This window comes from Ascaphus truei, chromosome 12, assembly GCF_040206685.1.
Source record: "Ascaphus truei isolate aAscTru1 chromosome 12, aAscTru1.hap1, whole genome shotgun sequence".
NCBI classification, from domain to species: Eukaryota; Metazoa; Chordata; class Amphibia; order Anura; family Ascaphidae; genus Ascaphus; species Ascaphus truei.
The window spans coordinates 44387454-44403551 of NC_134494.1; the positions used below are offsets into that span (position 1 = coordinate 44387454).

A 16098-nucleotide genomic window follows, 5' to 3' on the forward strand; every position below is an offset into this window, starting at 1 on the left:
GGTATGTGTCTCTGACATCTGTATATTAGAAGGAGGTAGGAGGTATGTGTCCCTGATGTCTGTATTAGGAGGAGGTGAGAGGTATGTGTCCCTGATATCTGTGTATTAGGATGGGTGGGAGGTACGTGTCCCTGATATCTGTGTATTAGGAGCGGTGAGAGGTATGTGTCCCTAATATCTGTGTATTAGGAGGGGTGAGAGGTATGTGTCCCTGATATCTGTGTATTAGGAGGGGTGAGAGGTATGTGTCCCTAATATCTGTGTATTAGGAGGGGTGAGAGGTATGTGTCCCTGATATCTGTGTATTAGGAGGGGTGAGAGGTACGTGTCCCTGATATCTGTGTATTAGGAGGGGTGAGAGGTACGTGTCCCTGATATCTGTGTATTAGGAGGGGTGGGAGGTACGTGTCCCTGATATCTGTGTATTAGGAGGGGTGAGAGGTATGTGTCCCTGGTATCTGTGTATTAGGAGGGGTGAGAGGTATGTGTCCCTGATATCTGTGTATTAGGAGGGGTGAGAGGTATGTGTCTCTGTCTTTGGGATGTGGTTATAAATCACAATAAAAACAAAGACAGACAGATATATGCAGTTGTGTGAAAAAGAAAGTACACCCTCTGTGAATGCTATGGTTATCAGGGCATAATAACAATCATCTGTTCCTTAGCAGGTCTTAAAATTAGGTAAATACAACCTCAGATGAACAACAACACATGACATGATTTATTTAACAAAAATAAAGCCAAAATGGAGAAGCCATGTGTGAAAAACTAAGTACAGGCATACCCCGCATTAACGTACGCAATGGGACCGGAGCATGTATGTAAAGCGAAAATGTACTTAAAGTGAAGCACTACCTTTTCCCCACTTATTGATGCATGTACTGTACTGCAATCGTCATAACTAATGTAAATAACGCATGTGTAACAGGCTCTATAGTCTCCCCGCTTGCGCACAGCTTCGGTACAGGTAGGGAGCCGGTATTGCTGTTCAGGACGTGCTGACAGGCGCATGCGTGAGCTGCCGTTTGCCTATTGGGCAATATGTACTTACTCGCGAGTGTACTTAAAGTGAGTGTACTTAAAGCGGGGTATGCCTGTACACACTTTCTGTGTCTCAGTGTGTGGACGGTATCGCTCCACATTCTGTCTCAGCGTGTGGACGGTATCGCTCCACATTCTGTGTCTCAGCGTGTGGACGGTATCGCTCCACATTCTGTCTCAGCGTGTGGACGGTATCGCTCCACATTCTGTGTCTCAGTGTGTGGACGGTATCGCTCCACTTTCTGTATCTCAGCGTGTGGACGGTATCGCTCCACTTTCTGTGTCTCAGCGTGTGGACGGTATCGCTCCACATTCTGTGTCTCAGCGTGTGGACGGTATCGCTCCACATTCTGTGTCTCAGTGTGTGGACGGTATCGCTCCACATTCGGTGTCTCAGCGTGTGGACGGTATCGCTCCACATTCTGTCTCAGCGTGTGGACGGTATCGCTCCACATTCTGTGTCTCAGCGTGTGGACGGAATCACTCCACATTCTGTGTCTCAGCGTGTGGACGGTATCGCTCCACTTTCTGTGTCTCAGCGTGTGGACGGTATTGCTCCACATTCTGTGTCTCAGCGTGTGGACGGTATCGCTCCACATTCTGTGTCTCAGCGTGTGGACGGTATCGCTCCACATTCTGTGTCTCAGCGTGTGGACGGTATCGCTGCACATTCTGTGTCTCAGCGTGTGGACGGTATCGCTCCACATTCTGTGTCTCAGCGTGTGGACGGTATCGCTGCACATTCTGTGTCTCAACGTGTGGACGGAATCGCTCCACATTCTGTGTCTCAGCGTGTGGACGGTATCGCTGCACATTCTGTGTCTCAGCGTGTGGACGGTATCGCTCCACATTCTGTGTCTCAGCGTGTGGACGGTATCGCTCCACATTCTCTGTCTCAGCGTGTGGACGGTATCGCTCCACATTCTGTGTCTCAGCGTGTGGACGGAATCGCTCCACATTCTGTGTCTCAGCGTGTGGACGGTATCGCTCCACTTTCTGTGTCTCGGCATGTGGACGGAATCACTCCACATTCTGTGTCTCAGTGTGTGGACGGTATCGCTCCACATTCTGTCTCAGCGTGTGGACGGTATCGCTGCACATTCTGTGTCTCAGCGTGTGGACGGTATCGCTCCACATTCTGTGTCTCAGTGTGTGGACGGTATCGCTCCACTTTCTGTATCTCAGCGTGTGGACGGTATCGCTCCACTTTCTGTGTCTCAGCGTGTGGACGGTATCGCTCCACATTCTGTGTCTCAGCGTGTGGACGGTATCGCTCCACATTCTGTGTCTCAGCGTGTGGACGGTATCGCTCCACATTCTGTGTCTCAGTGTGTGGACGGTATCGCTCCACATTCTGTCTCAGCGTGTGGACGGTATCGCTCCACATTCTGTGTCTCAGCGTGTGGACGGAATCACTCCACATTCTGTGTCTCAGCGTGTGGACGGTATTGCTCCACTTTCTGTGTCTCAGCGTGTGGACGGTATCGCTCCACATTCTGTGTCTCAGCGTGTGGACGGTATCGCTCCACATTCTGTGTCTCAGCGTGTGGACGGTATCGCTCCACATTCTGTGTCTCAGCGTGTGGACGGTATCGCTGCACATTCTGTGTCTCAGCGTGTGGACGGTATCGCTGCACATTCTGTGTCTCAGCGTGTGGACGGTATCGCTCCACATTCTGTGTCTCAGCGTGTGGACGGTATCGCTCCACATTCTGTGTCTCAGCGTGTGGACGGTATCGCTCCACATTCTGTGTCTCAGCGTGTGGACGGTATCGCTCCACATTCTGTGTCTCAGCGTGTGGACGGAATCGCTCCACATTCTGTGTCTCAGCGTGTGGACGGAATCACTCCACATTCTGTGTCTCAGCGTGTGGACGGTATCGCTGCACATTCTGTGTCTCAGCGTGTGGACGGTATCGCTGCACATTCTGTGTCTCAGCGTGTGGACGGAATCGCTCCACATTCTGTGTCTCAGCGTGTGGACGGTATCGCTGCACATTCTGTGTCTCAACGTGTGGACGGAATCACTCCACATTCTGTATCTCAGCGTGTGGACGGTATCGCTGCACATTCTGTGTCTCAGCGTGTGGACGGAATCGCTCCACATTCTGTGTCTCAGCGTGTGGACGGTATCGCTCCACATTCTGTGTCTCAGCGTGTGGACGGTATCGCTCCACATTCTGTGTCTCAGCGTGTGGACGGTATCGCTGCACATTCTGTGTCTCAACGTGTGGACGGAATCGCTCCACATTCTGTGTCTAAGCGTGTGGACGGTATCGCTCCACATTCTGTGTCTCAGCGTGTGGACGGTATCGCTGCACATTCTGTGTCTCAACGTGTGGACGGAATCGCTCCACATTCTGTGTCTCAGCGTGTGGACGGTATCGCTCCACATTCTGTGTCTCAGCGTGTGGACGGAATCGCTCCACATTCTGTGTCTCAGCGTGTGGACGGTATCGCTCCACATTCTGTGTCTCAGCGTGTGGACGGTATCGCTCCACTTTCTGTGTCTCAGCGTGTGGACGGTATCGCTCCACATTCTGTGTCTCAGCGTGTGGACGGTATCGCTCCACATTCTGTGTCTCAGCGTGTGGACGGGATCGCTCCACATTCTCTGTCTCAGCGTGTGGACGGTATCGCTCCACATTCTGTGTCTCAGTGTGTGGACGGAATCGCTCCACATTCTGTGTCTCAGCGTGTGGACGGAATCGCTCCACATTCTGTGTCTCAGCGTGTGGACGGTATCGCTCCACTTTCTGTGTCTCAGCGTGTGGACGGAATCGCTCCACATTCTGTGTCTCAGCGTGTGGACGGTATCGCTCCACTTTCTGTGTCTCAGTTTGTGGACGGTATCGCTCCACTTTCTGTGTCTCAGTGTGTGGACGGTATCGCTCCACTTTCTGTGTCTCGGCGTGTGGACGGTATCGCTCCACATTCTGTGTCTCAGCGTGTGGACGGTATCGCTCCACTTTCTGTGTCTCGGCGTGTGGACGGTATCGCTCCACATTCTGTGTCTCAGCGTGTGGACGGTATCGCTCCACTTTCTGTGTCTCGGCGTGTGGACGGTATCGCTCCACTTTCTGTGTCTCGGCGTGTGGACGGTATCGCTCCACTTTCTGTGTCTCAGCGTGTGGACGGTATCGCTCCACTTTCTGTGTCTCAGCGTGTGGACGGTATCGCTCCACATTCTGTGTCTCAGCGTGTGGACGGTATCGCTCCACATTCTGTGTCTCAGCGTGTGGACGGTATCGCTGCACATTCTGTGTCTCAGCGTGTGGACGGAATCGCTCCACATTCTGTGTCTCAGCGTGTGGACGGAATCGCTCCACATTCTGTGTCTCAGCGTGTGGACGGTATCGCTCCACTTTCTGTGTCTCAGTGTGTGGACGGTATCGCTCCACTTTCTGTGTCTCAGTGTGTGGACGGTATCGCTCCACTTTCTGTGTCTCGGCGTGTGGACGGTATCGCTCCACATTCTGTGTCTCAGCGTGTGGACGGTATCGCTCCACTTTCTGTGTCTCAGCGTGTGGACGGTATCGCTCCACATTCTGTGTCTCAGCGTGTGGACGGTATCGCTCCACATTCTGTGTCTGCCCATTCTATGCCACGTAGGAAACATCTACAAATTGCTCCCCAGATGTAATTTCCCCCCCACCCAGGCACACACGCCACAGACAGACCGCCATAGCAATATAAGGACAGATCCTACCTGTGGTCCAGCACGGCCTCCGTGTAAGAGGGAGGGGACTCGATGCCCACGGGCTGCTGGTAGCCCTGAGCCGACATGTACTGGATCCCGTTGTTGACGTTGTAGGTGACCCGGCACTGGTGCGGGTGATCCAGCACCACCAGGCGGGAGAGCAGTACGGGGTGCTGCAGCCGGTGCACGGGGAGGCTCAGCAGGCTGGTGCGCTTCCGCTGGTGATGCAGGACCAGGGCCAGCAGCGCCACCACCAGCACGAAAATCACTGAGCTGCCAATGATGGCGTACGTGATGCTGGGGTAATACAGCAGCTGGTTCTCAGAGGTTACGTACTCCTGCTCGCTGCCCGCCTCTGTGGGAGAGAAAGCGGGAGACATAAATATGTGTCCTCCACTCAGGAAAGAGTATGACACGGGCGTCACCTCCAGGGACCGATGTCTTAAAGGAGCAATTCATACACGGTTTAATTATTATTTTATAGCACGGGGTTGAAGCAGGCCGTCTCCGGAGCTGAACCCCACTAATTTCAGCTCCCGGGACCCCCTATCTCCCGAGATACAGACCTCCCTCCATAAGGCGTGTCGGTACCTGCTGCGTCACGGGGGCCAGTTGGACAGCGCACAGGATGATGTCACGGCTTCCTATTGGCCCGCAGGGGCGCGGCGGCTATGAAACTCCGCCAATATGTGAAGCCTGCTAGCCGAGCGGAGCAATTACCCGCACCCCCTACGGAGGTATGTATCGCCTTTATCGGGGGGTCCCCGGAGCTGAAATTAACGGGGTTCGGCTGCCGAGACCCCCTGCTTCAAACCTATGTAACAAAAACAGAAACGCAAAATAAACCGCCAGCTTGGATCACCTTTGTAAATCAGCGCACTGATCCATGTGACTAACTTTCCAGATTGCCGCGCTGGGTGATACTGCAGCTAAGTGACGGCACATCGCCACGCTACCGCTACTCCGCCACTTCTAACCCTGTAAGCACACGATGTAGGCCCATGCTTACCAAGCAGTGCTACTCCACGGGAACCCCTTGCAGAACGGCTTCGGCCCAATACAGCCCATTTAAGTGAATGAGTCGTAAGGGGTCTTCCGGCACCAGGTGTCTTTATGGGGTATCACTGCATGGTAAATATGCGCATGCGTGTGGTGCGGAAGAAGCTTTAATGATTTTTTTTACATATATAAACTAACAGCATTTTCACTAGTTTGGCAACTTTTGTTGCATAAGTGAGAATGTGACAATGTGACAATGTGACAATGTGACAATGTGACAATGTCTTAAATGCTGTACAGAGGATCTGGGGAAAGTACCATCTGCGCTGTGATATTTGTGCTGCGCTGTTTGAAGTTACTTTGTTTGATATGAAACATACAGTATCTGAAATGAAGAAGCAACATGTCGGCGAATGGTAGATAAGGGGTTACAGGGCTGAGTGCTCGCACATTACTGTCATGTCCCATCCGTGTTGTGAAGCGAGAACTCGACATCGCATCTGCCAGCGCAAAATCACTTGGGTCCTTATTCAATATGAGTATGAAGCCTCTTCACTGCGCTGGAGAAGATTTAAGTCCTGTTCATTTGAGTAAAGTGAAACCCTCCCCCAGCGCCGGGAAGCGGCCTGCACGCTATATTAAATAGGAGCCACAGTAAGTGAAACACACTGCTTCGCCAGGCGGTGCAAAGCGCGTTACATCACTGCGCATGCGCACAGACACTGTCGAGTGAGCTGTGTATAAGCTGCTGAAGGATAACATGGAGAATTTTTAAAGTTTTTTTATTTATATATACTAGCTTTTGTACCTGGGAAATATATCATCCCCCCCCCCCCCCCCCGCTGGAACATCTTTCCCCGCTGCTGCCACATTCCCTCCGCTCCGGCACATCTCCCCACGCCCCCTCCCTCCCCGCTGCCGGCACATCTCCCCGCGCTGCTTTAGCTGTGGCCATGCTGCCGCTGAGCTCGCTCATGCTTGAGAGCAGTGACACCACCATTGGCTGGATAGGGGCTGTCTCTGTGTCTGTATATGTGAGTGTGTCTGTCTGTCTCCGTGTGTCTCTGTGTGTGTGTCTCTCTGTGTCTCCATTTTCCCTCTACAACCTTCCCTCCCCTCTCTCCCCCCCATTGCTCTCTCTCTCCCCATTGCTCTCCCGCCCCCCTCCCCCCTCTCTCTATCCCTTCCACCTCTCTCTCTCTCCCTTCTCTCTCCTTTCTCTCCCTATCCCCCTTCTCTCTTTTCTCCCCCCTCCCACTCTGTGTCCCCCATCCCACTCTGTGTCCCCCATCCCACTCCGTTCCCCCCCCACTCCGTTCCCCCCTCACTCCGTTTCCCCCCTCACTCCGTTCCCCCCTCACTCCGTTTTCTCCCCCCTCCCTCACTCATTTAGTTTTCTCCCCCTCCCTCACTCATTTAGTTTTCTCCCCCCTCCCTCACTCCATTTTCTCCCCCTCCCTCACTCACTCCGTTTTCTCCCCCTCACTCCATTTTCTAACCCCTTACTCACTCTGTTTTCTCACCCCTCACTCACTCCGTTTTCTCCCCCCCTCATTCACTCTGTTTTCTCCCCCCCCACTCACTCCGTATTCTACCCCCTCACTCTGTATTCTGCCCCCTCACTCACTCCATTTTCTCCCCACCACTCACTCTGTTTCCCCCCTCACTCAATTTTCTCCCCCCACTCACTCCGTTTTCTCTCCCCCACTCACTCCGTTTTCTCCCCACTCACTCCATTTCCCCCCCCCCACTCACTCCGTTTTCTCCCCCCCCACTCACTCCGTTTTCTCCTCCCCCCACTCACTCTGTTTTCTCCGACCAAACTCACTCTGTTTTCTCCGACCAAACTCACTCCATTTTCTCCGACCCCACTCATTCCATTTTGTCCCCCCACTCACTCCGTTTTCTCCCCCCCACTCACTCTGTTTCCCCCCACTCACTCACTCCGTTTCCCCCGCTCACTCACTCCGTTTTCTCCCCCCCCTCACTCACTCCGTTTTCTTCCCCCCGCTCACTCACTCTGTTTTCTTCCCCCCCCCTACTCTGTTTTCGCTCCCCCCACCTCCCCCCGGCACATCTCACATCAGACACACACAGCACAAAGCAGGCACAAACACGCCCCCTCCCTTAGTAGCCACGCCCCCCGCCGTAAGAAATTTGCTGGACATTAGAATGTCCATAATTTGGGGGGTGAGTGACATTGGAAGCTCAAAATAGTTGCGTTGACCTACAAATCTGCAGCAGAATGTCCAGTGAAAGTTTTGTGGTGCTACAGTACGTGGTGCCGTTTCTGAGATTTCGAAGGCTTCTGACATACAAACAAACGGAAAACGGAATCCAACTTAGAATTATGGTATAGATTTAACTGTTTTATCTTTTCCCCTTCTTCTGGCGGAATCTCCTCCTGCATGCTCCCGTGAAAATGGCTCCGAGACGTCAAATGGCGGCGCGTTGCCATGACAAGGGGACGTCACGGCGCCATGAGACACCACGTTGTCATGGCAACACAGTGCCGCAGCATGTCCCGTTGCCATGGTAACGTGAAGCTGTATGGTATGGTGCTGTGACGTCCCGTTGTCATGGCAACGCGGATGCCATTTTGACAGGAGCATGCAAGGGGAGATGACGCCCGAGAAGTCAGTAAAGGCGTCTGGGTCGTACCACTGGGGCTCGCCCCTCCCCAGCCGTCCTCCACTGCTGCCCTGCTCCAAGATCGCTCCCGCCGACAGGGCAACTCATCTGCCGCACTTCGCCCGGGGATTCTACATCAAAACCCGAAGCCCGAGGACACATATCCCAAAGCCATAGTCTCCGGGTCCAACCCGGAGTGGTGGCAACGCTGGATGGAATATGTCTAAACCACGGCTCTTCCACTGGTGGCCCATTTCTTACCAGTTGCATAAGCATCGAAGTGCAGTTTTTCACACTGAAACTCACTTGTAATATAAAGGGGTATGTCCTCTTTCCTGTTTTTCGCTGTTGTAATAAATGCGACCGTTCCATACATTTACGGCAATTATCTACGTTTCCGATCAGTACCCAATTATCTTTCCTGCCAAGAAAAACTTGAATGGACAATTGTGGCGCATTCATGATGCGCAGACGCGGAGCACAGCTGCAGTTTAATATTACATATCATTGGCATGTGTGCGCCATCGACAACCTGCAAATTCCACCCCTAGCTCCGCCCCTTGCGTCATTTGTTCTTTGTGGAAGACGTTGACGCACGTACACATTGGTTTTATAGATTGGCGCACGGAGGCGCACTCACGTTCTACTTATCTGTGTGTCTGTTCCACGTCAGAATCACTTACACTTTATACATATCCTCCTCAGGCTAAGATTATAGTAAGCGTGCGCGTGCGCACTGAGATGGAAACGATTTGGGAGGCGTGGCAGACGCGTCACCAGGCTGATTCGCTCTCATTGGCTGAACCGCTCAAGTGACGTGGCCGTGCATCGCGCTCGCGTACTATGGTCAGCCCATGCAGTTTGTTCGCGAAGTGCGCGATATCGCACAAGCCGTCGCGCTGACTATAATCGCGACCTTAAGAGTGACACCAGACTGCCCATGTGTGAGCACGCTTTGCAGTACTTACTCGTTATCAGTTTGTGGTGAGAAACAAAGTTCTCTGTGTCAGTGCTCAAACTTCGCGTGAAATATCCTTGGGAATAAAGAACTCGTATTGAAAAAGGACCATGTGAGTCAACGTAAACGCCGCTGTGTTGGTGTGTATATATGAACTCAGAGATGAGGAGCCAATACTTTGAATGTCCTGGAAATAGACAAGAGTAGACTGTATATGAACACACTGTCTTGTCAAAAGCCCTGGACTAACTTCCCTAGCGTCGCACACTATAGCACACAGTCTCTCACTTGCAGAAAGACCTCAGGCATACTCACAGCAGGTCCGATCTGCCGGCTGTCCAGTTAATCCACGTGCATCGCGCTGAAGGGATGTGTTGGCAAAGCAATCCAGACAAGGAAAAAGCGGAGGGGGGGGGGGGGGAGGGGGGCTACGAACCTTGTATGCGTAAAAAGTCCTTCATTGATCCAGCGATATTAGGAGAAAAATATATGTACAGCTCAGACGCGTTTCGCGCAACAACTCGTTGACAAAGCGCCGTTGTGCGAAACGCGTCTGAGCTGTACATATATTTTTCCTCCTGATGTCGCTGGATAAATAAAGGACTTTTTACTCATACAAGGTTCATAGCCGCCCCTTACTTTTTCCCACAGTGCTCCGCTTTTTCCTCGTCTGGATTGCTTTGCTTACCCGTTATTACACTTTCTATCAGGGGGGGGACGGGGAAATCCTGTCCTCAAGGTCAGGTCTGCAGGATATCCCTGCTTCAGCACAGGTGGCTCAATCAGTGGCTCAAGTCATAATGACTGACTCTGGTCCTCAAGAGCCACCAACAGGCCAGGTATTAGGGATATCCCTGCTTCAGCACAGGAGGCTCAATCAGTAGCTCCGTCTTCGACTGAAAACCTGACCTGTTGATGGCCCTTGAGGACTGGCGTTGCCCACTCCTGTTTTATATACCGGTAGATTAAACAGAGTTCCTCTTTCTTCCCGGCTTGTCTCTATGTCTTCAGAGACGAACGTAACCCCTCACCGAGGCGCTGATCCGCAGACTGGTGCTGATCCGCTGCCCGCCTTTACTCCCATGCAAATGCACGTTACCACATGCAACGAGTAACGGCGTGCTACTGTAAGGCTGAGCACCATTGTGTAGGCCTGAGCCTCAGAGACTTGCACACACCCACACGACAGCTGAATACCAGGACACAGAAGTCCCTGACTTTGTATATCTGTAACAGAAGGCGACATATAACATCCTTTGTTGTTAATAATGCAACGCTGGGCACTCTGCTCTATGCGGGATATTTATTCTTTGGTGACTGTATTTTTCGATATATTCTTTACACAACGATTTGGTGTTTTTTGCCCAGAAGAGGAACATTGTGTGAATTTTACACTTAGATTGTGTTTCGTGTAAATACAATCACTCTGATCGCCATTAGTGGAATTGTGAATCCAGCCTTGCGAATAAATGTTTTTTTTTGTTTTTTTTACTGTTGTGAAGTTCATCTGTTCTCTTCAATGCTGGGAACCATTTTAAATTCTGTTGTTGCACTCGGTGGATACCATTTTATGAAACTTTTCAGGACTGGGAGTTCAAAATGGCTACCACCATTTACACATGAAGCAAACAGAGGTCTCCATTGTATGCCAGTGAAATACAAACTAGATAAAAATTCAGCAAGTATATATAAATAAATGGAGAGGTGATGACAGAATATGTGACCCCCGGCGTTTGTTACATGGTTTACTTTTTCCCGGCGAATTGCTGCTTTGAGTCCGAGTCGAAGGGCGCAGGGGTGCGGAAATATAACTTTATTTTCTCAGATTGCGCCAGCAATTAAATTCCATTCACCCCCATCATAGATCTGGATCAGCCAATCGAAACGCTTCATCGTCCTGCGCCTGAAGGCGGCGGACGCTCTGTCCCCCGTGCAAGTTAAACGCACGCTTTACTGGTTCCGAAAATAACTAGAAAAATGCCACTAACGGGACTTTAATGTCTGATTTTATTAAACACACACTGTGCCCTTGCTTTGAATGACAACGGAAATTAGCTGTGTGTGATTAAAACTGCATCTCATCTTCTGTCCCCCGCTGAACGTGCTGCAGCGTATAGCAATGCTAAACACTTCCAATCACATTGAAGTCTTCTGCGTAGGGCAGACCAAAGTAGATTACTGAAGATCACCTTCTGGGTGCGGAATTTCTGTTAGCCCTGCATTGCGTTCTGCGGAGCAGCCGCGCGTACGAATAGAAGCAGAACGCGTCAGTGTATGTTATCTGGGAGAAGCCAATGATAGAACTGTGGCCCTTGAGGGCTGGAGTTGGCCGTCCCTGTGATAAGACGATGAGCTGCTCGGAACGTACAAAGCGATAGTGCAGGAAAGTCCGAATGATAACTGCCTGGCGACCGGCACGCAAACAGCTGCCAAAGACACTTGAAAGGATAGTTAGAAGAATGAACGTTTATTCCGGTTCCAAAAGCATTTGACAATCCCGTTTTAGCATTCAAGCTGCCACCTCTTGGGTGCAATCCTGGCTGTGTCTTCTGGAAGCTTGTTCTGCACAGACGCTTCCAGAAAAGAGAGTGCAATAATGCTTTTATTGTTATTGTTACCCAACTGCAGATTATGGGATACGGCCAAATGTGTCAGCGGTGGATGTTCGAGCTGTTAGGAAGAACATGTGGTTATTTACTAAAGTCTCCCAGCTGCAGAACTGGGGCAAAGTCTGTGCTACAGAATCCCACCAGATTTACCAAAGGAAAAACCCCCATTCCCTGCAATGGCTACCCGTTTCTTTGATGAATATGGATGTTTTTTTCAGTGGTTTTGCCCAACCTGTGATGGCGGGAGATTTCTGTAAATATGCCCCATTAACAGGTGTGTTATGTACCCTCACACAGGTAAATATGTGCTTGTCCTCCTATTTTCCTGCATAATTCCAGATCCCATTGGTACTTTTGTTTAATGGCATGAATCCTGATCAGTGGGGTTTTTTTATTGGGTCAAATGGGCTGGTACCCTAAGCAGAGAAACAGCCACTACAATTAAATTCAAGAAAGCCAATAAATATGTGGGCTTTACATGCGGAGGTGTGGTAGGTGAAGGAATTTTACACCCCCCGTTATTATTTCAGCCAATCCGTGGAGTTTCTCATTGATCCCTAAAAAGGTGGCAGGAAATTACCCACCCACAATAGCCCTGATCCGGAAACAGTCACCACGGGTAATGTGGTCCCTCCTGGCTGCCGATTCCCTGGGAGGGGAACTGGATCAAGTTCACAAATATATTATTATCCCTGCCCCGTGGGAATAATATGTTTGCACCTGTATTCCGGGGCCATATTGGCTAAGTGGTGGTAACCCGAAGGGCATTTAATGGCTCTTCCATAGAATTGGGCCCTCGGGGATCGGCTTGTGATAGACGTCAGAAAGAATACGAAAGAAAAACAAGAATCGAATACAGCAGGTACTGTAGGAAAATGGGCCGCGTGGTTCTGATCCGCCGTCACATTCTTTGTTTCTATGTTTCTAAGCCTTGATCCACTGTGTTTGGCGTGCCATAGTTGTGTAAGGCCAGGTCCCCGCTGGCTACTGCAGCGCCCGCTGTGGCGCCAATGGGGCCAGGTGTGGCACCCGCTGTGGCGCTCAATGGGGCCGGGCCCGCTGCGAGGGGGGCCGCAGCGCGCCGAGTTTTTCAGGAACACCTGAAAATGGAGATAGCGACGGAGCGCTAGGCCACGCCCCTGGCGGATCAGCCAACGAGGGCGAACCTGCCGGGTGACGTCACGGCAGCGCCCCCGTCACTCCCCCCCCGTCGTCTTTCCCCCTGCAGCTCCCTGCAGACCGGGGAATTCAGCTGCACGCGCCGCCAGCCTCGCGGGCGCGCATGCAGCGGAGGCACTGGGGCCGCAGCCTGAGTGTGTTGCACTAACAGGACGTGATAAGAGTGAATGGTTGTGAGTAATCTGTTGTTCTGCAATGAGACTGTTCTATGGGGCCTATTCACTAAACAGTGCTAAGTGGTTTATAGTGCTATAAATGCCCTTAATGCGCGATACTGCCTGCTTTGCTATTCACTAAACAGTAATAACAGCGCAGTATCGCGCTCAAATGGCTTTTTAATGACCTTTAACAGCCTGAGGCAAAAAAGTCATTCGACAAGCCAAAAAAAAGCCCTAAATCACTTTCTTTTTTAACCAGTAAATGCTATTTACTAAACAGTGATACGCTTATCGAACTTTAAATAACTTGGATTTTTTCTTAGTGAATACCATTTTTACCACGTGATAAAACAATGCAAAGACGATCGGCAATGCACTGATTTTATCACTGTTTAGTGAATAAGCCCCTAAACCCGGAGCAGCGTCCTGTGTATCTGATATCTGAGCACTTGGTGCACATTCTTTTTTGACACTTTCGCCACAGCAGAAGAAAGGGAATCTCTGTACAGAAGATCCATCGATCAGAGGATCTATGGGTGTGCAGCACCCGGAAAAAGCAGCTCCATCTGTTACTGTAACACGTACTATTGCAATAAGGCACCCAGGTTTGTCATCATGCAAACCCCAGGCTTCATTCACCACGGTAATCCCAGATTGAGTTCATTCCTCCTATCTCTCAGCACCGACAGAGTTAATCACGTCACCAGGGGAGCGACAGAGTAAAAATGATTTCCAATAAGCTTCACCAAAGATAGAGTAAAATGAAACAACTTGCAATTAATTTCTCCAGTAATTATAGGAAAATTCTGGGCATGCAAATATAGGGTTGAGAGTGGCATAATTAGTGGTGCTTTTTTTACTAACATAATTATAATGAATATGCATGAGGCAGACAGGACACAGCGAGCAATTGTGTTTGATTAAACTTTTAGCTGGCTTAGCTTTTAATGCAGATTTGTTTGAAATGCTCTCAGCCTGCTACAAAACTCACAGAAACAAGCGCCCGTATCAATGTACCAGGCAGCACAAAGGATGGTGTGTGTGAGTGTGCGAGTGTGCGAGTGTGCGAGTGTGCGAGTGAGAGAGTGTGAGAGTGTGAGAGTGTGAGAGTGTGAGAGTGTGAGAGTGAGAGAGTGAGAGAGTGAGAGAGTGAGAGAGTGAGAGAGTGTGAGAGTGTGAGAGTGTGAGAGTGTGTATTGCAGGTGTCTAGAATGACTTGTTTTTCAGGGCAGGACAGACACCCACTTACTGATGAGTGGGACAACAAAGTTCGTAACAAAACTGCAGACATCAGACGTTGGTACTAACTGGGGGTCACACACAGACACCATTCCAGCACTTATAAACAGGAGAAATGTTTTGGGGATTAGTTTGGGAGCTGTGTACCCACTATGGAAATGTGTCAGTCTAAGTCAACGTGGGAGACTGCGAGGGAGCCCCCCTCCCAGTACCCAGAACCCCACATAAATAACACACGAATAACAACAAGACCAGGTCTGGAGGTACCAGGTATTTAACCATTAAATAATTTGGTAATTGCGACCCCCTGCCAGAGTTCTCGCTCAAAGGGTTAAAGGTCGAAGGTCCTTGAACCGATGACCCCATGACACCCAAGCCGGGCCCACGTGACCCGGCCGTTGAGGCGAGTGGGGTCACGGAACTCACGTTTGAGTGAGCCCCACCCACTCGCCACTCCCAGCCACACCCACTCGCCACTCCCAGCCGCACCCACTCGCCACTCCCAGCCCCACCCACTCGCCATTCCCAGCCCCACCCACTCGCCACTCCCAGCCCCACCCACTCGCCATTCCCAGCCCCACCCCACCCACTCGCCACTCCCAGCCCCACCCACTCGCCACTCCCAGCCCCACCCACTCGCCACTCCCAGCCCCACCCACTCGCCACTCCCAGCCGCACCCACTCGCCACTCCCACCCACTCGCCACTCCCAGCCCCACCCACTCGCCACTCCCAGCCCCACCTGCTCGCCACTCCCAGCCGCACCCACTCGCCACTCCCAGTCCCACCCACTCGCCACTCCCAGCCGCACCCACTCGCCACTCCCAGCCCCACCCACTCGCCACTCCCAGCCCCACCCACTCGCCACTCCCAGCCCCACCCACTCGCCACTCCCAGCCCCACCCACTCGCCACTCCCAGCCCCACCCACTCGCCACTCCCAGCCCCACCCACTCGCCACTCCCAGCCCCACCCACTCGCCACTCCCGGCCGCACCGGGCTTTATCAGGTACGGAGCCCCGCCTGGCAAGGATAAGCACACTTACCCCCAACTGCCGCCGCGACAGAGGCAACAAACACCTCAACACTTTGACCTCACAGGGGTAACAAAAACTGAGACTTCTCTCCCCTCCTGCAAGGAACCTCAGTCCTTATTCTCATATTTCTTATTTGCATTTTTTTAAATTTTTTATTAAACTTCAAACTGTAATAACCAGATCATCAGCAATATACGCAAACAGCGGCGGCCGGTGGGAATCGCTGGCAGGGCGCGGACTGACCATGCGCCGCTGGCAGGGCGCGCACTGACCATGCACCCGCCCGCCGGCCAGCCCAACTAAATGAGACTGAATTACAGTGAGTGTGGTGGTGCTAGGTGATGCAGAGTATCTTCATTGACAGGCTAATAGTTCCATATATATATATATTTTTAAATAAATCTTTGTAAAATAGGGTCACCATATGCAGGGCCGGGGCAAGAGCTCCTCTTAATGTACAGCTTGTCCTAATGTACAGAGCTCCTTCTAATGTGCAGAGCTTCTCCTAATATACAGAGCTCCTCCTAATGTACAGAGCTTGTCCTAATG

The 16098-nt window shown here is 51.4% G+C and overlaps 1 protein-coding gene across 3 annotated transcripts in view; it reads right to left on the reverse strand.

Moving 5' to 3' along the window:
- The window catches only part of LDLRAD3 (low density lipoprotein receptor class A domain containing 3), a 137358-nt gene that overhangs the window by 5942 nt on the left and 115318 nt on the right, over positions 1–16098 (reverse strand). For all 3 annotated transcript variants that reach the window (XM_075567557.1, XM_075567556.1, XM_075567558.1), the window contains exon 5: positions 4751–5096. In XM_075567557.1, coding sequence (XP_075423672.1) covers positions 4751–5096 — 346 coding nt within the window. The remainder of the gene's footprint in view (positions 1–4750; positions 5097–16098) is intronic.